This window comes from Mesoplodon densirostris, chromosome 14 (genome assembly GCF_025265405.1).
Source record: "Mesoplodon densirostris isolate mMesDen1 chromosome 14, mMesDen1 primary haplotype, whole genome shotgun sequence".
Classification (NCBI taxonomy): Eukaryota; Metazoa; Chordata; class Mammalia; order Artiodactyla; family Ziphiidae; genus Mesoplodon; species Mesoplodon densirostris.
Window position 1 is genome coordinate 21,484,926 of NC_082674.1, and position 23,770 is coordinate 21,508,695.

Here is a 23,770-nt window from a genome sequence, read left to right on the forward strand (position 1 = left end):
GGGCAGGGAGCCTACTCTGGTTTGGCGGAGCCTCTGCAGTCCAAAAATATCTCCCCAGTGACTGACCCCGAGCCTGACCGCCCCACCCTTGGAGCCATCTTGTAGTTAAGGCGGTGCCTGAGCCACAAATGTGACCCGGAATACAAAGCATTGCTTTCCCTAGGGGAGACCGAGGGCATATGGGAATTGGTGAATTTCCATATGGGAGTTGGGGCAGGGGGGTGAGGCCGTAGAATGTGATAAAAGGTATGGGCTTTAGGCTCAGACAGGCCTGAATTCAAATCTGCCACTTAACTAGCTATGGGACCATGAGTACATTACTGAACTCCATTTTCCCCAATTTCCTCATCTGTCAAATGGTGCTAATTCTGCCTGGTCACAGAATTATCGTGAGGGTAAAATCACAATATGTAAAATGCCCCGCATGATGCCCAGTGTGTACTAGGTTCTCAATAAATGGTAATTATTAATATTTTCAGTGGTGGGGAGCAGATACAGGATGATGGAGAAGATCTACCCTGAACTGCAGGAGGGCGTGCTAGTGGTTAGGCCCCAGGGAAAGGCTGAGCTCCCTTCCCCGGGTTGTCTGCAGCTGGCTGTGGCCCAGTGCTGTACTCTGCTGTGTCTCAGCACCATCTGGGAACACTGGGTAAACTGAATTCCTGCCCTCCCAAGAGGACTGCCCAGTCCCGACCCCTTGCAGCCTGAGGTCAGGGCAGGCTGGACCAGTGGATCAATGGCCCAGAGGGATGGGTTCATTTGATTCTTTATTGGTTTTCTGGGCCCTAAAGCTGCCCTTCAACTTAGGGTCTCCCTGAGCTGCACAGGAAGACCTGCCACTACTGGGGCCAGGAAGGGGGCACAGAGGTGGTCGTTGTCCTAACACACACACCCTACCCTTCGGGGCTTATGTTCTGGCACTGAGACTTCTAGGGGTGCAAACCTGCATCCTCAAGGTTTATATCTCGTCATTCTCCAGCTGAATAGCATGAACCTCAAGTTCATTTGGGGTTTTCTTAGACTCCAGTGTTTCCCTTGGAAGCTCTTCTTCTCTCTCTCCAGTGTCCCTGGCTTCTACCTGTCCCCCAACCTCCCCTCCAGGGCCTGGGGCTTCTCTTGCAGCTTCTGCCTGTCCCCCAGCCTCCTGTACAGGTTCCAAGGACTCCCTTCTGGCCTCCACCTGTCCCCCAGCTTCTTCTCTGGGACCTGGGGCTTCATGTGCTTCTTGTCTTGACGGGCTTTTAGCCAACAGAGGCTGCCTCCCAACATCCTGTGGCTCTGGGGGCTCTTTGAGATCTGTGTGCCTCGGGGCCTCTCCGGGGAAGTTGACGAGCTCTGCAGGGGTCATGAGCCCATCCCCATTCAGGTCCTGGGTCTCCAGCACCTCATCCACTACCAGGATCACCTGTGGAAGGGTCTATAGTGACTGGAGATGCTCCCAGGAACCCTGACCCTCCCAACACCCCCCTGCATCCCTGCCATGCAGGCTTTGAGCCCTCATGGCTCAAAGGGGATTCACCAAAAGAGTCATGACGAAAAAAACCAAAGCCCCAGGGAGCTGGGTCTTCTTCTGGGAGAAGGGCCCCCATCCAGCAGGGCTTACCGGGTTGGTGGTGGGAGAGTCAGAAGCTCCAGGGGCCAGAGTTGCTGTCAACATGGACAACAGCTCCAGGCCATCCAGCTGTCCACTCTGGTCATAGTCGTGGAGAGCAAAGAGGTAGAGGAGAACTAAGGAAGAGAGGCTGGATCAGAAGAGGCATCAGGGGACAGGTGGATCAGGCAGGAGTCGCGGGATGGCCTGAGGTCAGTCCCAGCTCTGGCTGCCCTGAGCCTCCCGTCCACGGGCCCCATCAGCCCAGCCCCTCACCCTGCTCCCGGCTCATGTGCTCCGGCTCCTCTTCCATCCTCTCTAGTCCCTTTAGGTAGCTCTGAAGAAGTCTGGCAGAAAAGTGGAAAATCAGTCCACGAGAGGCCAGTCTGCAGCCCCAGGCCTGGCCCTCGGGCGCCCCCCACCCCAGCCTACTCACTGAAGTTGCTCCTGGCCTGGCTGGAAGGGGTTGGGTAGAGGTGGATGCTGCACTTCAGGGTCCAGCCTGGAGGAGGGAGGGAAGCACCGGCCTTGCAAAGGGCCTCCTCTGAGGGCCCAGCCTCACAGCCTTCCATCCCCAAGCTCTTAGTAGAGTTCTCCCCCCAGACCCAAAGGGAGCTTCTTCTCCAGGTCCCCAAAAACCTTGTGGGGAGGAGGCCATTCTGGTCTCCTCAGAAGCAGAACCTTACTCCCCAGATTCTGCCTTTGCAGATTCCTAGCTTAGATGGTAAGTGAAAATCCCAATAAAACATCTGGTTTGCTGGAGGCCAGAGGAAGGCGCACCTAGTAGACACAAGTTGGAGACCCAAGAAACCAGGATATGACCGCCTGGAGGGGTGGGATAGGGAGGGTGGGAGGGAGGGAGATGCAAGAGGGAAGGGATATGGGAACAGATGTATATGTATAACTGATTCACTTTGTTATAAAGCAGAAACTAACACACCATTGTAAAGCAATTATACTCCAATAAAGTTGTAAAAAAAAAAAAAAAAAAGAAACCAGCATAGTGGGCGGCAGGACAACATGCATCATGGCAACCCTTCCTCTGTGATGCTGGGAGCCGAGGGACAGGTCTCTGGCTGAGCCCGGTGGCACTGCCCAGTTTTATACAGACCCGATTTGCTCCATGACACAAAGTGGACTCTTCTTTACCCCAAGTTGAGGGCATATATGTTGGTTTTGTAGTTTTGATCTGCTCAGGGGCTTTTTGTCGGCCTTTAAAGCTCAAGATTTGCTCGCAGTTCCGGACAGGGATCCCTGTTTGCCCAAGTCAATCCAGATGTGTGATGCCAGAGGGCTGGCAGGAGCTGTTACAGCAGTTCTGGTCACTGCTGCCAGCCCTTGCTGCTGCGGCTGTGTCCGTCCCCCGACCCCACCCAGCATACCCACTGCACAGTATTAAGACACAAAACCTCAAGAAAGATATTCAAATAAAATAGAAGTGATATGCTAATGATCTCTATTTCTTTGGAGCTTCCACTGTAAGGTCTTGATAAGAGGACTGCAGCCCCTTCCCAAGCTCATAGCCTCACATCTCATTGGAAGTGCGCTCCCGGTTTCCAAGTGAGCCCAGCAAACGTGTCGATGCCCACTTTGCAGAGGGCACTCTAACAGGCACAAGGCAGAAGCTGAGGTGGCGAGGATGATACAGAAGTCAGGGAGCGTACACCCAGTCTTCCGCCTCCCAGAGGGGCCCACAGCATACCTCCGATTCTCCAGAGACCCCCCTGCTCCCAGCCCACGGCCCTGCCCTCTGAATCCCATTACCTTGTGGTGCCGTGCTTGGGAACAGCCTGACTCAGGGGCAGTAGCAGCAGCAGCACTAACATTCTCATCGTCGCAGGTAACATCCTTCCTGTAGCTGGAAGCAGGAAACAGGGTTAGGGAATCAGAGGGAAGCGGTGTCTGCCACAGAGGGGGGGATTGGTGGGTTAGACAGGAATGCCTCTCTCCCTGCCTCTACCTGCCACCCAGGTGACAGAACTCCTGTGCAGGGAGGAGCCACACACAGACATCAGGAACTTTGCTCAAAATAAATCTTATTCCAGATCCAGCATGTAAAGCGCATAACGCAGACCTGTGCTGGGGGAAGCTGTGCTGCGGGCAGGAGCATCCCACTCCTCTTGCCCTGCCGGTCCCCCAGGTGCTCGGAGAAGTGCAGTTTAAGCACATATGTAGTTCAGTCCACTCATTTTACGAGTGGAAACTAGTTCAGAGAGAATAAGAAAAAGGCCAAATTAGAAGTGCACAGAGTCACAAAAAGGCCAAGCCTTAAACAGGGGGGGAACCAGATTGTTGGTCTGTATCTATTAAAAACTCACTGAAGAACAAATCAAAAGAGACTAGACTCCTTGAAATAGGTCTACACTCAGGTAGGGCTTGAAAACACAACAAATCAGGGTCAATCCAACAGTGGTCCCAAGAATTGCTATTTATTAAACACAGGAAAACCAGATCCCAATAGAAGGGAAAAAAACAAAAATTTTCCTTTAGACCTACATTGTGTAGGCCCATTGGCAGCACATCACTTGATTAAATGAAAATAGTCAAAGAGAGTATCTATCAATGTGCAGAGCATGAAGCTTTCCAATTCGTCCCAGGATTGTGTACATATCATGTGAGTTTCTGAGGCAGCAGAAGCCCTCCAGAGCCGAAGCCTGACACCTCAAACTCATCTTTAGGAAGACAGATCATCAGGTGCTTGATGGTCTAGAGCAGAGGGTCAGGAGCCCTCCGACATGGTACCCTACACTTTGGCTGGCACTGAGTTTTCCTGGAGAAAGGTGCATAGCTTTCAGCAGATTCTCAAAGAGTTCCATGACCCTGATAAGGTTCAGAACCACCGCAAGGGAGGACATCAGCTTCCTAAGAGCTCTTCCTAGAGGCAGTGAGCAACTGGCCAACAGGTAGATACACGTGTAGCTGTGCGAATAGAGCTGCCTCGAGGAAGAAGCAGCACAACATGGAAGTCCACAAGAAGGTGAAGCTCCCGAGAGTCATAGAAACTGTCTCTGTTTTTCTAGACGTACGTTGGCCCCAAACAGATATAGTGAATCTACATAGTTTGTAGACTAAGACCTGCCGCTACAAAAAAAAAAAAAAAAAAAAAAAAAAGCATCATGGAGGAGATAATAGGGGGAAAAAAAGAACCTAAAAATTAAATAATTAAAAAGGAAGACAAATAGAAAGCATAAAATAAGATGGTAAAAATAGATCCAAGTAGGGCTTCCCTGGTGGCGCAGTGGTTGAGAGTCCACCTGCCAATGCAGGCCACACGGGTTCGTGCCCCAGTCTGGGAAGATCCCACATGCCACAGAGCGGCTAGGCCCGTGAGCCATGGTCGCTGAGCCTGCGCGTCCGGAGCCTGTGCTCCGCAACGGGAGAGGCCACAACAGTGAGAGGCCCGCGTACCACACACAAAAAAAATAGATCCAAGTATATCAGTAATCGTAATAAACATAAATTGTATAAACTCATCAGTTAAGAAATAGAGATTATCAAAAGGTACATAAAACAACATACAAGTTACATGCAATTTTCAAGAGATTAACCTAAAAAGTAAAGTCACAGAAAACAAAACGGTGGAAGAAGGATATACAAGGCAATACTAGAGGAAAGAAAGCTGGCATAGTTTTATTAATATTAGAATAAATAGAATTTAAGGTGAAAAGCATTATTATAGATAAAAAAGTATCATGACAAAATGCACAAAAGTTTAATCCCCTAGGAAGATATAATGATTCTGAACCTGTATGTACCTAATAACATAGCCTCAAAACACCTAAAACGAAAACTGGCATAACACTATCACCTGTTAGAATGACCAAAAATACAGAACATTGACAATATCAAGTGCTGACAAGGATGTTGAGCAGCAGGAACTCTCATTCATTGATGGTGGGAGTGCAAAATGGTACAGTCACTTTAGAAGACACTTAGGTGATTTCATTCCAGACTAAACATGTTCTTACCATACAATCCACCAATTAAACTCCTTGGTATTTACCCAAAGGAGCAGAAAACTCATGTCCACACAAAAACCTGCATGCAGATGTTTATAGAAGCTTTATTCATAATTGCCAAAATTTGGAAGCAACCAAGATACCCTTCGATAGGTGTATGGATAAAGAAATTGTGGTACATCCAGACAAAGAATATTATTCAGCGCTAAAAAGGAATGAACTATTCAGCCATGAAAAGACACGGAAGAATCTTAAATGCATATTACTAAGGGAAAGAAGCCGATCTGGAAAGGCTACACACTGTATGATTCCAATTGTATGACATTCTGGAAAAAGCAAAACTATGGAGACAGTAAAAAGATCAGTGGTTGCCAGGGACTGGGCGTGAAAGGGATGAATAGGTGAAGCACAGAGGATTTTCAGGGCAGTGAAAATACTCTATATGATATTATAATGATAGATACATGTCATTATAGATTTGTTCAAACCCAAACAACACCAAGAGTGAACCCTAAGGTAAACTATGGACTTTGGATGATTGTGATGTGTCAGTATAGGTTCATCAGTTCATCGTGTACCCCTCTGGTGGGGCACGTTGATAATGGATGAGGCTGTGCATGTGTGGGGCAGGAGGTATATGGGAAACCTCTCAATTTTGCTGTGAACCTAAAACTATTCTAAAACAAATAAATTCTTTAAAAAAACTGGCATAAACACAATCAGGAAAATCGAATCTGCCATTATGGTGGGAGAATTTAACATACCTCATACAGTATTTGAAAGATTAAGCAGACTAAAAATTAGCAAGAATGTAGACGACTGAATAAAATATTTTCTAAGCCTGAGCTAATGAACAAATAGAGAACCCAACCCCAGTCACTTAGCAAATACATTTTCTTCTCAATACATGTGGAATATTTATAAAAACTGATAAGCAATAGGCCAAAGAATATGGCTCAGCAAATATTAAAGAATCAGTCTCATACTGTTACATGACTAAATGCAATTGTATTAGGAATCAATAACAAAAATGATGTAAAAATCTCATTTATGTAAAAAGTTTTAAAGGTACACTTACATATGGGTCAAAGAAGGATATCATAATGGAAATTGTTGAATACTGAGAATTGTATAATACTGGGAAAACATACATCAAAACAAGGTATGTAGCTAAAGCAGTATTAAAGGGGAAGTGGATTGGGGAATTCCCTGGTGGTCAAGTCGTTAGAACTCAGCGCTTTCACTGCCCAGGGCCCAGGTTCAATCCCTGGAACTAAGATCCCACAAGCCGGGACTTCCCTGGTGGCGCAGTGGTTAAGAATCCACCTGCCAATGCAGGGGACACGGGTGAGAGCCCTGGTCCGGGAAGACCCCACATGCTGTGGAGCAACTAAGCCCGTGCATCACAACTACTAAGCCTGAGCTCTAGAGCCTGCGAGCCACAACTGCTGAGCCCACACATTGCAACTAGTGAGCCCACATGCCACAACTACTGAGCCCGTGTGCTGCAACTACTGAAGCCCACGCACCTAGAGCCCATGCTCCGCAACCGGAGAAGCCACCGCAATGAGAAGCCCTCACACCACAACAAAGAGTGGCCCCCCACTTGCCGCAACTAGAGAAACCCCACACGCAACAACGAAAACCCAATGCAGTCAAAAATAAATATAAATAAATAAATAAATTTTTTTAAAAGAGAGAAAAGATAAAACTTTTTTAAAAAAAAAAGATCCCACAAGGTATGTGGTGCAGGGTGGGGGGAATATATATATACACATATATATACACACACATATATATACACATATATATATACACACACACATTTATACACACATATATATACATACATATATATATATATATACATATATATATATATATATATATATATGTGTGTGTGTGTGTGTGTGTGTAGGGGAATTGGGTTGACTTAAAAACTTATATTAGAAGAAAGGCCAAAAGTTAATGAGTTAAGCTTCCAACTCAAGAAGCTAGTAAAAGAGAATAAACTTAAAGAAACTAAAAGAAATGAATAATAAAAGATAGAAGAAATTTAAAATATAATAGAGAGCAGCAATAAAGTCAAACAACAGTGTTTCTTTAAAAGAACTAATGAACTACAAAACCCCTGACAATTTTCATTAAGAACAAAGAGAAAAGGCACAAATAAACAATATTAGGAATTAAAAGGGGACATAACTACAGGAATAGAAGAAATTTGCGAACTTAGCAGATATAGCCATTTTCCCAGAAAAACTTAACAGTAAAACTGACATCAAAATAAATGGTAAATTTTGTTTTTTGTTTTTGCGGTACGTGGGCCTCTCACTGTTGCAGCCTCTCCCGTTGCAGAGCACAGGCTTTGGACGTGCAGGCTCAGCGGCCATGGCTCATGGGCCCAGCCGCTCCGCGGCATGTGGGATCCTCTCCGACCAGGGCACGAACCCACGTCCCCTGCATTGGCAGGTGGACTCTCAACAACTGCGCCACCAGAGAAGCCCTAAATAGTAAATTTTAATAGTCCTATAACCACTGAAGAAATTGAATCATTGAGTATTAACCTATATTGTTTGAGGAACTATAGACGTGAACTATTTCTGGAGAGTAATCTGCAAATGTGTTTTAACTGCCATAAAACCCCTACCCAACAATATCATCCTGGGGATTACGTAAGGAAAAACACAAACGGAAAAGAAATTATAAAGATACTTATAGCTGTGCTATTAATATTAGTCAAAGAACTGTAAACAACTGTAACATTTAGGCAATGATTAAGCAAATCATATTATGTGACAGAGCCATTAAAAATGATAAATATTTCATGGGACTTCCCTAGTAGTCCAATGGGTAAGACTCCGAGCTCCCATTGCAGGGGGCCTAGGTTCGATCCCTGGTCGGGGAACTAGATTCCGTATGCATGCCTTAACTAGGAGCCCGCATGCGGCAACTAAAAGATTCCCAAATGCTGCAACTAAAGATCCCAAGATCCCGCATGCCACAACAAAGATCCCGTGTGCCGCAACTAAGACCCAGCGCAGCAAAAATAAATAAATTAATAAATGTTTTTTTAAAATGATAAATATTTCAAATTCATGTTTTAAAGCAAAAAACTGACAGATTTGAGCATATCAAAAGTTTAAACTTCTCTATTATGAAAGACACCGTGAATCAAGTTCAAGAAGACAAGTGATGGAGGACTGGAGGGAACAGGGTTCAAGGCTATTTGATTTTCAGCAGGGTGGAGTTCACCACCCCCACCCCCAGCAGAGGCTCGGAGACAGATATCTCCGTAGAGATCCCACGGAGACTGAGTGGAAATCCAAGAACGGCAGAGTTATGTGCCTAACCCGTGAGGATTAGAGAGAAGGCCCTGCCCACAGTGTTCTTGGCGGTTAGGAAGCAATGGCTTAGAGAGGGTCTAGGCAAGTGGACAGGGGGGCTGCCTCACCCAGTTCTTGGTATCCAGCGTGCTGCTGGTTTAAAGAGAGGGGTCTGAGGGCTCCAGGCTCTAAGGTGGAAGGAGGGGCACGAAATGGCTGAGAGGGCTAGCTGGCCAGAAGAGGCCAAAAGGAGAAGGCCAGATGATATAGACCCTGGACTGGATGCCGCAGAGGACATCATGGGAAGCACCAGTCGAAGTCAAGACCTTGAGTGACAAGGACCAGGAAGGCGAGCCTTTGTAGGGAAGGCAAGTGTAAATATAAGTTTATAGAGTAAAGGCAAATGGTACTCATTTCTTTAATATTTATTGAGCACCTACCATACGTGAGGCACTATTTTATAAGTAAGATGATAATATTAGGTAAAATTACCTATTATTTTTCCTCCTTAAAGCTTACATATTTATGTAAGTAGGAAATGATACAAATGGTAAAGCAACGATGAAGAGAAAAACAGAGAAACACAGAATTGCTAAGGAGTAGATGGCATAGCCCAAAGTTTAAGGGTATGGGCCCTAATCTCTGGCTGCCTAAGTTCAAATCCAGGCTCTGCAACTCACTAGCTGTGTGCCTCCTGTGTTTCAGAACCTCGGTCTGTTAACATGAGGTTGATGAGAGCACCTCTCGGGGTGTGGTGAGGATTAAATGAGACAAGACGTGTAAAGCGCAGTGCCTGGTTATACAATAAGGCATTTTCCTTCCGGAAGTTTTTCTGGATTGCTCTGTAGTAGCTTCACACCATCCTGGTCTTCCCACCTGGATACCCTCAAATTGCTTTCTCCTCCCATCTGTTAACTGCCAGGACCTAGGCTAACAGGAGGCACAGGAGTAATTTAAATCCCTCAGAGCTGTCAAAACCTATTATCCAGGCTTAATGTGTTATCATCACTAGGAGTAGCCTTTTAAAAAAGGACATTTGGAAACAACAAAGAATGACTCTGGTGGTAGCAGTTCAGGGATGAAGGGGAAACACCTATCGGATCCCACTAACCCAGTCACTCATTAGGCCAACTGAGCTGGTTTGAAAAACATCTACCAATTCTTTCTTGTGGGAAGTAGCTGGAGTTAAATTTGCCTTTTCTTGTATATGACCTGGACTTAGCGATTCACTTCAAACGAATAGCAGAAATGACACCGTGTGGCCTCCAAGTCTGAGTCATAAAAGGCAACACGGTTTATGCCTGTTTCTGGTTCTCTCTCTCCCCCTCTTGACATGCAGATATGCTTCTCTGGAGCTCTGAACTGCCAAGGAAGAAGTGTGCCACGCTGAAAAGACCATGTGGAGAGAGCACACAGGGAGAGGGATGCTTGAGGAGCCCCAGTTGCTCTAGCCTCCAGCTGCTCACTTCCCCACCCAAGGGCCAGGCAGGTGAGAGAGCAAACCTGTAGATCATTCCAAGCCCCAGCCTTCGAGCTGCCCCAGCCAACACGGATGGAGCAGAATTGAGCTTGCCTTCTCAGCCCTACCCAGAAATGTACGCTCACAGGCAAAGTCAATGTTATTGTTTTCAGCCACTGAGTTTTGAGGTGATCTGTCAAGTTGTCATAATGATTAGAACTGCCTTCTTGGCAGTCACACAGGGCCCTGCTCTCAAAAGGGCCCTGGGCTTAGTCTAATGCTCTGCTGTCTCTGTCTTGAAATTCTTAATCTTATTTTTGCACTGAGCCCTGAAAAGTAAGACCTGGTCCTGAACCCTGCCCACGTGAATTACTCTTACTCTCCTCCTCTTGGTCCTATGTCACATGTGTGCAACTATTCAGCCTGTGCAGTGGACAGAGGACAGAGCTGTGGAACCAGCCAGACCTAGGTTCAAATCCCAGCTCCACCACAGACTGTCCCTGTGACCTCGGGTAGGTTAATTACCCTCACTAAACTTATCTGCATAATGGAGATAATAATAGTACTTACATCACAGAGTTACAGTGAATACTAAGTGGATAATGAATTACTCATTGCACAAGGAGTCTCTTACTCTTGTCCCTGCCTCTGCTATCTGCTCGATTTAAAGAACCCTCCATTCGCAGAGTACTCTTCCTTTGCTGGAACTCCACTGCTCCAAAACCTTCAATGGCTCCCTATTTCTATTACAGTCCAGAGTCTTCGCCTGGACATTTAAGGCCTTCTACAATCAGATATCAAGTTACCATTTTAGACTCATCTTCCAGTGCTCCATTATACTAACACTCTGCTTCAAACAGAGGGGTTACTGGAGCCTGTGGAAATACTTTTCATTTTCACTTTGCAGTGCTTTTGCCCAAGCTGTTCCACCCTTTACCTGGAACATCCTGCGCCCTCCTGACAACCTTAGCACTCTGGTTACAGTCCACTTCAGAAACAAATAACTGCATGTGGACTTCTAGTGTCATCTCAGTAATATTCTCCTAAGTCACGCTTCCAAACATGACATTTTTAGTACAGGTAACTCACCTCTATTATTTGAAGGAAGTCAGGCTAAGGCACCTCAAGTAATGTGTAACGAGGTTGGTGTAATGTGATTTCTTCACACTCACATTTCTAACTACAGTATTTACAAAAGCTTTTATAAGCAACAGAAATAGAGCGGCTATTGAACAACTGCCTGTCAAATAAAAACGTTCCTAATCATTTTCTATAACATGCATAAACATAATTTACCCTAATGACCACAGAAAAGCCACCACAACTGCTAGAGTTGTGATATAATTCAATAAAGTTATTCACATCACACACACACACACACACACACACACACACACACACTCACAATGATCCTCTAGCCTCTGATTTCTTCAAGCCTTTGCACCAGTGCATGGGAGGAGAGCCTGGCCTTGGAGTTAGACCTCTGTTCAAATCCAGCCTCTCACAGTACTAACAGTGTGATCTCAGCAGGTGTCTTCGTGTCTCTGAGCTCTGGGACCTTCACTTTAAAAAATGAGGATAGGGGCTTCCCTGGTGGTCCAGTGGTTAAGAATTCGCCTGCCAATGCAGGGGACACGGGTTCGAGCCCTGGTCCGGGAAGATCCCACATGTCGCGGAGCAGCTAAGCCCCTGCGTCACAACTACTGAGCCTGTGCTCTAGAGCCCATGAGCCACAACTGCTGAGCCTGCGTGCCACAGCTACTGAAGTCCTCGTGCCTAGAGCCCGTGCTCCGCAACAAGAGAAGCCACCGCAGTAAGAAGCCTGTGCGCAGCAACGAAGACCCAACACAGCCAAAAATAAATAAATAAATAAATACTTTTTTTAAAAAAATGAGGATAGTGGTATCTGTCTTGTAGGGGCTTGGGGAAGATGCAATGGAATAATGTAGTGAGTAGATGCTCCCTGAGTATTTCAGAGACTCTAGGATGTGGCAGGGCCTTTTCTCTTGCTTGACTTCCCATCCAGTGCAAAACTGCTTGCACAGCATGCCTGTCAGTGGCCATCAGCCTCCACTGGACTTTCCAGGACAGGAGCCTACCACCCACAGGGCACGCATTCCATTTCTGCCTAATTCGAACTGTCGGAAGTAATTCTGAGCTCAATCCTCTCCTTTAACTTATCTCTCCAGGGCCGCCTGGGACTCCCAGCACCTCCCACCCCCCGGCGCAAGAGAAGAGGCACTGGCTATGCAGCCAAATGGGTCCCACACCTGAGAGCTGGGCTCCCCCTGCCACTTCTAGCTGGGTGATAACCTCGGCCCCTCCCCGGTCCCCCTTCTCCTCCGCTGTCAAATGAGGAGGAAACTCCTGCCAGCCTCCCCTTCCCCCGGGACTGTCAAGAGCAACGAATGAGACACCGGAGGGAAAAGCCCTTGGGGGACTGTGAGACCCCCTCATCACAGCGAGGGAGCTCAGGCCTCGCTTTCCAGGCCCTCCCTCTACGTGCTCTCAGGGGTAACCTCGGAGAGGCGCCCAGGGGCGAGAGCTCCGGCGGCGTCCGAGCCGCAGGGGATGCGGAGGGACTGCGCCTTCAGCCTCCGACCTGGAGGCCAGGAGGCCGACCCAGCCCGCGGTCCCGCCCCGCGGCGCCCAGTATTCCTGGCTGCCCGCGGCGGGGTCCCCGGCCCCCAGCCCGCCAGCCCCGGGCGGGGCTCGCACCCACCTGCGGCGGCGCGGCGCGGGCCAGGTTCGGCTGCGTCGTCGCTCGAGGCTGTGCGCCGCCGCGGCCGCCGCGCCTCGGCTCCCGCCGCCCGGCCCTCCCCCGGGCAGCTCCACGTGGCTGCTCCACGTAGCCCTCCCGGCTGCAGCCGCCGCCCTGGCCCGGGCAGAGTCCGGAGCGCCAGCGCCGTGGCCTGGGTCTCCGCCCCGCCCCGCCCCGCCTGGCCCGCAGACCCCGGCCCTCTGCGGCCCCCACCGGGCGAGGGAGAGCGTGTGCGTGAGTGTGTGCGTGTTTGACAGGCACAGACAACTAGGGAGAGAGAGGCAAAGAGACAGATGATGAAGCTGGTGCGTAATGAGAAGCACGTTTAACTGGGGGCTCAGTCCCTGCTGGGACCCAGATGTGTGTGACAAGATAGAATGTGACTTACTGTTAGCCTGTGTGATTGTGACTGGTGTATGTGGCTGTGTGGATGAGAGACCTGTGACATTGTAGGGGGTGTTTCGTGTGGCTGTGTATCCAGTATGGCAGTACTTGAGAGAATATGGCCAGTGTGTGACTGTCCCAGTGTGTGACCGTACAGGATGTGAGTGGTGTGTCTGTTATGGTATCTGGCTGAACTCTTCCCGAGTTGTGATGCTCAAGTGATACCCGTGACTGTCGGTTTCCGGTGAAGGTATCATTGTGTGACTGTGACTGCACATCACTGAGAAGTGGCTCCATATGAGCCACGGTGGGGGGAGGGGGGGCCTGGGAAAGTATCAGCTAAGGGTGACAGTGGCAGTTGTTTGCCAGCACAGTGTTGCAGTGTGTGGCTATAGCTTTGTGGTCAAAATGCAGTGTCACCAGTTTTCTCAGAGCAGCCAGTTCCACCACCCAGGCTTCAGACTACTTCCTCACCCACTGGCTCAAAGACTTAGTTCTTTGAGTGCACGACTTCTTATCTCTCTGGAATCTTCAACTTCTCCCTCCCCATCAGCTCCTTCCCATCAGCATCCACCCACAACAACACTCACTCTCATCAAAGTCACCCTGTCCTCCTTCCTGTGGTGGACAGGTGGATACTGCTGGACACTACCTCCTTGGGTCATGGTATCATTGGTTTTGGCAATACCATTCCTCTCTCTTTAGTCATTTATTCTTAGTTTCTTCACGTGTCAGAGTTCCTCTGGGCTCCCTCCTCATTCCCCATCTGCTCATGTGTTCTTCCATTCATGTAGCTTCCATCACTATCTCTTATGGGTTGAACTGTGTCCCTCAAAAATTCATATGTTGAAGTCCTAACCCCCAATACCTCAGAATGTGACTTTATTTGGAAATAGGGTAGTTGCAGATATAATTAGTGAAGATGAGGTCATACTGGAGTAGGATGGGCCCCTAACCCAATATGACTGGTGTTCATATAAAAAGGGGAAATTTGGACACACACACACACACACACACACACACACACACACACACACAAGGAGAACAGCATGTGAAGATGCGGGCAGAGACTGGAGTGAAGCTTCTACATACCAAGGAATGCTGAAGATTTTCAGCAAACCACCAGAAGCTCGAAGAGAGGTATGGAACAGGCTCTTCCTCACTGCTCTCAGACGGTACCAATCCTGCTGACACCTTGATCTTGGACTTCCAGTTTCCAGAACTGTGAGACAATAAATTTCTGTTGTTCAAGACAACCAGTTTGCAGCACTTTGTCATGGCAACCCTGCAAGCTAATATATCATCTAAATGCTGATAACTACCGTATCTCAAATTCCAATCTCTGAGCCCCAGACCACTTCAGGAACTGAACAGCCTACTGATTTGTGCCGGATCTTAATTTTTAAAGGTGACTGAGTGACAACACAGAGAGGTCAATGCCACTGAAAGAAAAGTTTAATGTTACAGTTCCCTTAGGAAGAAGAAGCACAGCTCACCACACAGGACCACAGAGGGAAGCACCAGTGTAGGTCAGAAGGTAGAAAGGAGCAAGGGGAAGGCACAGGCCACAGCTTTTATTAAACTAGAAAAGCGAGACGAGGCAGGTTAAACAGTTTAGGGTTGGCTAGTTTTAATAACTTCAGAGAGCTTTGGGGCATAGGGGCTGTCCCTAGTTGACTGGTCCCTGATCCTGGGTTTATCCAGGAAAGGGAAAATATTGGTTTGGTGTGTGAGAGTTGGATAAAGGAAGTGGTTCAGAGTATGGCCTCTGGATTGCAGGGGAGATGTGAACAACTTTGGCGGTTAGTTTGGTCCTGTGATTAATGGATGCCAAAGAGACAAATTCAGAATCTAAGAAAACACAATTAGAACACCTACCAGCACTCCAGACGTGTCTGAATCAGAATGCATCATCTTCCTCCTCAAAACTTCCCCTCCCCCTGCTTCCCTATCCCAATGTTACCACCATGCATCCCTGAATCTATGCAGTCAGAAAACTGGGGGCCGTCCATGATTCCTCCTCTTCCCCTACCTCCAACCTACTACCAAGTCCTATCAGTTCTGCCTCCTAACTTAAAGATCTTCACTCCTCTCCTGAGCTTTCCCCCAGTCCAGCCAGCCATGGTCCATGCCAAATTTCCGTTAACAGCCTCCTGATTAGCCTACTTTTCATCCCCCTCCAATCCATTCTCAAAGTAGCCTGAATGATTCTTCTGAAATATAACTCTGATCATGTCGCCCATCCCTTCTTAAAACTCTGATGGCTTTCCTCCACCCTTAGGATAAAGACTAACATCCTTCATGCGGCTGCCCACAACCTGATTCCTGACCATCTCACATGTTCCAGCAACACCAAATTTCTTTTGGTTCCTTTAAGAAGTCTCTCACATCCAGGCTTTTGCTTGTGCTCTTCCCTCTCCTGGAACAATTACTCTCTCCCTTCCTCCACCTTGTCTTGGAAACTTATTTTTTGATTTCGCCTTAAATGTATTGTCATTTAATATCCGGGTGTGCTTTCTCTGATCCATGGAGTCTGGGCACCCTCCCCGGGGCTCCCACTGCAGCTAGTACTTCCCTTATCTAGCACCATGCTCTGTTGCAGGGGTTCAACCCTGATTACACATTTGAGTCTTCCAGAGAGATTTTAAGTTGTTATTAATACTTAGGCTCCTCTCCAGACCAACCAAAACAGCGGGTGGGGCCTGGGCACTGCTAGTTTTAGAAACTCACAGATAATTCCAATCTTCAGTCAAGGCTGAGCCATTGCTCTAGTAGATTACTTACTTGTTTCCATACCCCAATGAAGACAGGAACAGCATCCCAAGTGCCTGGTACAGAGTGGGTGATGAGTAAGTATCTATTGTACTTGTGACAGGGATTGTATGAGACAGCGTAGAGTGACACTGGACGAGTGGCTTTAACCCATGTGTGTGTGACTCTGTGCGGAATGCCACTCACTCAAGTAGCTGAAACTTGACTACGTGACACTGTGGGGTGTCGGTGTGAATGATCATGTCCAGTGTGTGAGGGCCACTGTCAACGACTGAACACTACGGGAGTGGAGTGGTGTGACCACGTCAGTGGCTGGGCCCTGTGTGTGACTGACTGAGAGGCTAGGGGCTCTGGCCAGGCTGTCAGACTTGCCGCTCCGGGGCAGGGTTTGAGGAAGGAGCTGGAGCTGCCCCACAAGAGGGCGGCTGCGGGGAAGGCCGCTAGTCCTCACAAGAGGCCGCAGGGCCGGTGACCGCGAAGCGGAGGCAGGAGCCGTAGAGGCGCGAGAACCGGCCCCCGGGCCGGGAGGCCATTCGCAAGACACTGGGGTCAGCTCCGCGCAGACTGCCCAGGCGCGGTACACCCACCCCATCGACGTCCTAGCACCACCCCTCGCCACGCCCGCCGCCGGGAGCACGGGCGGTGGGCGGGGCCCGGGTCTCCGAATCGCCGGGCAGTGCGGGCGGAACCCGCACAAGCTGTCCAATGGCGTGTAACGGGAGGGGCCCAGCGCGCACCTGCGGGCCCACTAATCGAAGCTCAGGCGTCAGAGCCAGTCGAGAACTTGGGAGTGGAGGCTCAGCAACGCGAGAGGCTGAGCTCCTCCCTGGGGAACCAAGATGACACCTGGACAGAGTCCTTCTCTCTGCTTTTGGGACTTGGCGCTGCCCTCTCCTTGGGCTACTACTGGGCATGGGTGGCCCAGGTGGGTGCGGGTCCAGAGCTCTCTCCGGCGGGTGTAGGTAACTCGAGTCTGAGGGCAGCTTCCAGCCGGGGCTCGAGCCCTTTGTGGAGGCTGGCTGGGTGGGGTCTCCTGGCCCAGGTGAAATTTGACGCCACAGCCCCACCACCACTCCGGCCCCGCGCTCCAGCCAGGCTCAGCTTTACTCCTGTCACCTAATGGAGAGTCGGTTCTTTGCCTGCCTGGATTCTCTGCATCCCGCGTACTCCCCATGCCAGCTGGGCCTTTCAGTCATCGGAGGGGTGCTGCTGCCGATGATGTGGACAAACACTTGCGGAAAAGCGGGGTGGAAGGCATCCTGAGGTGTCAGGGCGATGTGCACACTATCTTTTTCTTTTTAGGCAGTCTAGATGAGCTGCTCATTAGCTGCTCTGAATGAAGGAAACAGTTGGTGGGGTGGTGGCTAACTCCCACCATCATCCCATCAGCTTGGTAGGACCTTGCTTCTCTTAAGGACTGGCAGAGGTTCCCCGCCTAGCTCAGGACTAATGGATAACCCTAACTGTCCTTGCTCATTCAGCCCTGTTTTAAGTTCTAGGCTCTCCATGTAGAGTGCAATGGAAAAATCCGAAGAGGATGGTTTTGGTGAACTTGGAAATTTTATTCTCACTGAAATTTATGTAATTTACATAGCCACAAAAATCTAAATCTTTTAATTTTCATTAAACTCGGTTCTAAGTAGCTGAGTCTAACAAGAAACCTATTGATTCAAGCCCTTTAAAAAGATCTATAGGGAAGTTTAATGTTACCTCAACTTTTCTGTATTTTCAGAGCTTTATACATCCTATGCATTGTTTATAGAATACATCTGCCTTAGTAAAACAATTTTAAAAATCCAAACCTCAAAATACCCTATAAACCTTACCTTATATGCCTGATTTGGAAAGTCAGTCATTTCAGAACAGAGCTGTCCTGAACTAAACATTTTCCTTTGCTTACAACCAGCCACAGAGAAGTCAGAGACCTCTGCCACTTTATACTCCAAATCCTTCTTTGATTTCCAAATACTGGTTTAAATGCAGAGAAAGTGTCATTCTGGACACTCTGAGGACATGCAGTTTGGATTGTCCAGCATGGTAATGGATTGGAATTGATTCATCCACAGTGACTAATGGCATTTAACTAATTAATTCTCAGGGATAAGTCAAGAAACACTTCACTAGAGTTAAAATGAAACTAACCCACATACATCAAACCTGTGATTTATTAGCACCTTGTTCTACACAACTGAGCTGTTTGACCAGACCAAAGATTTAATAAATTGATAACTCAAAATCTTGGCAGCTAGGAGGTATTATAGTAAAGTGACTAAGAGCACAAACTCTTAGTTTCAATCCCAGCTCCACTGCTAACTAGCTTTGGCACATTTTGTGACCTTTGACAACTTACTCAATATTCAAACACGTTCCCACAGGGGGATCATAGTACCTACCTCAAAGAGCTATTGTGAAGGTTATAGGATATAATCATGTAAAATGCTTAGCACAATACCTGGCACATAAGGAGCACTCAACAAATCTTACTAGTATTAGTGGTAATATCATAATTATTTTTTACACTTTTTAATAGAAGTATAGTTGATTTACAATGTTAATTTCTGCTGTACAGCAGTGATTCAGTTACACAATTTATATACATTCTTTTTTTATATTCTTTTCCATTATGGTTTATCATAGGATATTGAATATAGTTCTCTGTGCTATACAGTAGGTCCTTGTTGTTTATCCATCCTGTATATAAAAGTTTACATCTGCTAACCCCAGCCTCCCAGTCCATCCGTCCCCCAACTCCCTCCCCCTTGGCAACCACAAGTCTGTCCTCTATGTCCCTGATTCTGTTTCTGTTTCGTAGATAGGTCTGTTTGTGTTAGATTCCACGTATAAGTGATATATGGTATTTGTCTTTTTCTGACTTCACTTAGTATGGTAATATCTAGTTGCAGACATGTTGCTGCAAATGTGTGTGTGTGTGGTTTTTTTTAACAGCTGAGTAGTAGTCCATCGTATATATGTACCACATCTTCTTTATCCACTCATCTGTCAATGGACATTTAGGTTGTTTCCATGTCTTGGCTATTATGAATAGTGCTGCTATGAACAAGGGGTGCATGTATCTTTTTGTATGGATATATTTTGTATGGATTGCTGGATCATATGGTAATTCTATTTTTAGTTTTCTGAGGAACCCCTATACTGTTCTCCATAATGGCTGTACCAACTTACATTCCCACCAACAGTGTAGGAGAGTTCCCTTTTCTCCATATCCTCTCCAGCATTTGTTATTTGTAGAGTTTTTAATCACGGCCATTCGGATTGGTGTGGGTTGTTACCTCAATGTAGTTTTGATTTGCATTTCGCTATTAGAGTCGTTGAGCATCTTTTCGTGTGCCTATTAGCCATTTATATTTTTTCTTTGGAGAAATGTCTATTTAGGTCTTCTGCCCATTTTTTTCTTTTTTTTTTCTCCCATTTTTCCATTGGGTTGTTTATTTTTGTTGTTGTTGAGTTGTATGAACTGTTTGTATATTTTGGAAATTAAGCCCTTGTCGGTCTCATTGTTTGCAAATATTTTTTCCCATTCTGTAGGTTGACTTTTCATTTTATGGTTTCCTTTGCTGTGCAAAAGCTTGATTAGAAAAAGCTTGACCTGCAAAAGCAGATGTAAGCTTGATTAGGTCCTATTCGTTTATTTTTATTTCTATTGCCTTGGGAGGCTGACCTAAGAAAATATTGGTACAATTTATGTCAGAGAATATTTTGCCTAATATAATTATTATTCCACTTTGCCTTTTGCTAGCTGTGTGACTTCGGGCAAACAACTTAACCTGTCATAGTTTCTTATAATAAGGTTGGGTTTAGCCTAGTGCCAGCAAATAGCATACAATGAATCACAGGTGTTATTATTCCAGAGCTTAGGGCCCAGGGTACGAGTCACAACAGTCACAGTACCAACCTGGCCTCTCTAGTTCATAATTTACGTAGCCCCTTTTGACTGCAAGAAGAAATAGGAATCTGGTCCTTGGGTCCCTTCAGGCCTGCAACAGAAATGCAATTTCTATTTCTTGAGTCTGAGGCCTTCTGTCTTTGTACAGCATACTCCCCCTTCATAAGCCTTCTATGTGGCTAGGCCCTCTCATTCACTTGATGTGTATCCAGAAGAACCAAGCAGAGAGGTTGAAAGATAGGGCTAAGTGCCCAGTGACCTCATCTGGCCCACCATCCTATCCCTGTTACCTTCCTCCTGGCTGGCATGAAGAAAGAGAAAATCTATTCCCATTGGGAATATTCCTCCTTTAGAGCATGGTCTAACAGCAGGGGCTGTTAAGTAAGAAAATGAGGTGGTGCGGTACAAAGAAGCCCTTCAGCAGGGAGCACATGCAACAGGGAATGGGAATATGCAACAACGGAATGCTAAAATCAGGAGCCAGCATGACCGGAGCTAGTTTTGAGACGAGAGTGTGGATAATTCAACTGGCAGAAGTGTAGACAATTCAAAAGGCAAAAGTCACAGATTGAATGGTGCTGCATTTCTTCAGCCTCTGTCCAGGATCCCTACCTTTCCTGCAGATCAGCTGGGCAACTTATATTGCCTGCTCTCTCCAAAATGGGTTTGGGGCATGGATAGGTTGAGTGTGGAAGTCGGTTCAGGGGCAATTCTGGAGAGGTGACACTCTAGGACTGTAGTTGGGGCCCTAGTGGGCCTATATTAACAGAGGTGACTTGACCATTCCAGATTGAGGTATGCTAGATTTCTCACGCCCAGACAAAGCAGTGCCCTCCAGGCTGGCCTCTGGAAAGGGGTCACTCTGGTATCAGGTACCTCACTGGCTTAGTGCAAAAATCAGGGGAGTGAGGCACATTGTGTTGTGTGACTACAGAGGCCACAACTGGTGACTGGGTCCCAGTTTCTGGCCTTCCTGGAGCAACAGTGTCCAGTCACTGTGGAGACTTTCTACCCTACGCTCTGGTGTTTTGAGGGGCGGCTACAAACCATCTTCAGAGTCTTACTGCAGTCTCCGCCTGTAGCCCCTTACTCCAGGTAAGAAGGGACAGAGAGGGGGGAACGTGAAGCTGCAAGTACAGGGGAACCCTACTCGTGTACCTCTTTTAAAATGGGGGTACCTTTGACCCATCTACCTCAGTGTGCTAAGGGTAACCAGAGTGGCTATATGGAAAGGCTATTTAATTGCACAGCCATGAGGTAATACTCAAATCTTTTATGTCCCATTATACCTCGTTACAGTCTTAATGTTTTGCATAATGCATGCCCTCAAATGATGCTGCTAACTTGTGGGAGTTGTTTGGGGAGGGAGAGGAGGGCGTTAAATCTTTCGAAGTACGTGGAGCTCCTAATAGTATCTTTCTGTGCCCTTTTCTCCAAAACCACAGGGAAGTTCTCGAAACCCCGGATAGAGGACAGCTCCCCCTAGACTGGGCCAGCCTGCCTAACAGCAGTCAATATCCTGACCTTACCACCCAGCCCGTTGTTATTACTGCTTCCTGGTATCACGGGCAGTAGTCAGGAGACATATATCTTGCACCTAGTTGACCAAGCTTTGAAGGATGGCTGTAGGTAAGGATGGACACAGCCCAGCGGAATTGGGTGGTGTGTGATAACTTATAATTGTGTGTGTTGGGGGTCGGGGGAGGGTCAATTCAGACCCTGCTAGCTATGGGGAGGAGGTGCCATATGAAGGGCACCTTTTGACGGAGGCCTTTCTGAAACCTACCAAAAGGGGAGAGGAGCCCTTAGGGAGGGTCTGCCTAACATGTGCCTGTGTGTGCCACAGGGCTATCGTATTTAATAACCGGGGCTGCCGTGGGGAAGAACTGCTGGCGAGTACCCTCCTCCCTCGTAGTGGCCCTTCACCCCACCCTCTTCAGAGACCCTGGGCCCCAACCTACCTGTCTTCCATTTCTTGAGCCTTTCACTTTTCTGCCTTCTGGTCAGGGCCTCCTTCCCTACCCAATGATCCGGTTTGCCTCAGACCTACAGGGCCCTCTGGGCCAGCAACACTGAAGATCTGGAGACAGTCGTGAACCACATAAAGAGCCGCGACTCCCACGCTCCACTGCTGGCTGTGGGCATCTCTCTCGGAGGGTGAAGGCTGCCTGCACTTAACCCAAAGGCCCAGCCTTCCTTCTTCTCTCTCCTCCTCCATGTTCTCTCCCGTTCTCCTGTTCCAACTCACCAGTACAAACCCTTCTTTCACGGCCCCTGGGCCAATCCTGCAGGATATTAGTGCTGAAGCACCTGGCTCGAATGGGCCGGGCTGCGGGGCTGACTGACTCTGCCTGCATGCTGGGATACCTGAGACCACCTGCTCCCCGGAGACCCCACCGAACTCACTGCTCTTCAGTCAGCACCTCACTGCTGGGCCCTGCCGAGCTGTGAACCCGTAGGGTCTTGACAAGTGGAAAAGGGAAGCAGACAGGGTAGGATGGCAGACAGGCCAGGTTCTCCCAGTGCTCGGGTCAGTTCCCTATCTGGATTTTCTCACCCGTGAGATAGGACAGAGGCTGGCTCTGGGTCAGGTCCAGGAGTACAGCCAAAGCCCTATGTGTTTTTTTTTAATTTTTCTTTTTCGCTGCGTTGGGTCTTCGTTGCTGCGCGCAGGCTTTCTCTAGTTGCGGCGAGCGGGGGCTCCACTTTGTTGTGGTGCGCGGGCTTCACTGAAGTGGCTTCTCTTATTGCGGAGCACGGGCTCTAGAGCGTGTGGGCTTCAGTAGTTGTGGCTCGCGGGCTCTAGAGCACAGGCTCAGTGGTTGTGGCGCGTGGGCTTAGTTGCTCCACGGCATGTGGGATCTTCCTGGACCAGGGGTCGAACCTGTGTCCCCTGCATTGGCAGGCAGATTCTTAACCACTGCGCCACCAGGGAAGTCCCACCCTATGTGTTCTTTTGCAGAAACAGAAAGGTGATGGAAAAGGTGGTGAATGTAGACTTTGTGCTACAGGTATACTATTTCAACGATCCCCTCTCTGCCCAAAACTGTTCTTCCAACACCTTATTCCCTATCCTCATCCTAGCCTATCCCACCCGCCACCACCTGCAGGCCCACACAATCCACCACTTTGATGAGCGTTACACAACTGTGGTCTTTGGCTATCAAGACTGTGCTGCCTATTACCGAGCAGCAAGCCCAAGAACCAAGGTAGATGCCATCCAGATCCCTGTGCTCTGGCTCAATGCAGCTGATGACCCCTTCTCCCCAGTCCATGGTGAGCACCTGGCATCTGGATGCTTTAGGCCCCAGGGGAAATGGGCCATGCGGTGCAAGTGGAAAGAGCCTGGGCTCTCAGCAGAGGCCAGGGTTCCTGACCTCCTCTCCAGCCCCTCCTAGCCCTTCCCCTACAGGCTGCCCAACATTCTCCCCACGTTGCACTGCTCATTACAGCTCGGGGTGGCCACATCGGCTTCCTGGAAGGACTCCTTCCCTGGCAGCACTGCTACATGAGCCGCCTCTTGCACCAGTATGCCAAAGCCATCTTCCAGCACCCAGCAGAGCTGCTCAGCCTCAGGGCACCCACTCCTTCGGAGGGAGGCAAAAGCTGACAAGAGT

General features: G+C 48.2%; 2 protein-coding genes across 3 annotated transcripts; one reads left to right on the forward strand and one right to left on the reverse strand.

Moving 5' to 3' along the window:
• Window positions 1-756: 756 nt before the first annotated feature.
• CGREF1 (cell growth regulator with EF-hand domain 1) lies at window positions 757-13,137 on the reverse strand. 2 transcript variants are annotated; one of them, XM_060117496.1, is made up of 6 exons: window positions 13,055-13,137; window positions 3,356-3,449; window positions 2,028-2,093; window positions 1,868-1,938; window positions 1,604-1,728; window positions 757-1,405 (listed from the first exon to the last, which is right to left on the reverse strand). In XM_060117496.1, exons 2-6 carry the CDS (start codon window positions 3,436-3,438, stop codon window positions 959-961), a joined length of 792 nt encoding a protein of 263 aa, XP_059973479.1. In that variant the 5' UTR covers window positions 3,439-3,449; window positions 13,055-13,137; the 3' UTR covers window positions 757-958. The 2 variants fall into 2 exon arrangements, with proteins under 2 accessions (XP_059973479.1, XP_059973480.1); XM_060117497.1 differs by having other exon boundaries at window positions 3,356-3,443; window positions 13,055-13,132.
• ABHD1 (abhydrolase domain containing 1) lies at window positions 12,904-23,763 on the forward strand. The gene is given in 14 exon segments (XM_060116926.1): window positions 12,904-13,323; window positions 16,635-16,717; window positions 16,853-17,174; window positions 21,088-21,248; window positions 21,599-21,698; window positions 21,700-21,782; window positions 22,000-22,045; window positions 22,198-22,310; window positions 22,445-22,492; window positions 22,494-22,520; window positions 22,522-22,608; window positions 23,116-23,164; window positions 23,264-23,429; window positions 23,552-23,763. Coding segments are annotated over 14 exon segments (1,917 nt in total).
• The last annotated feature ends 7 nt before the right edge of the window (window positions 23,764-23,770 follow it).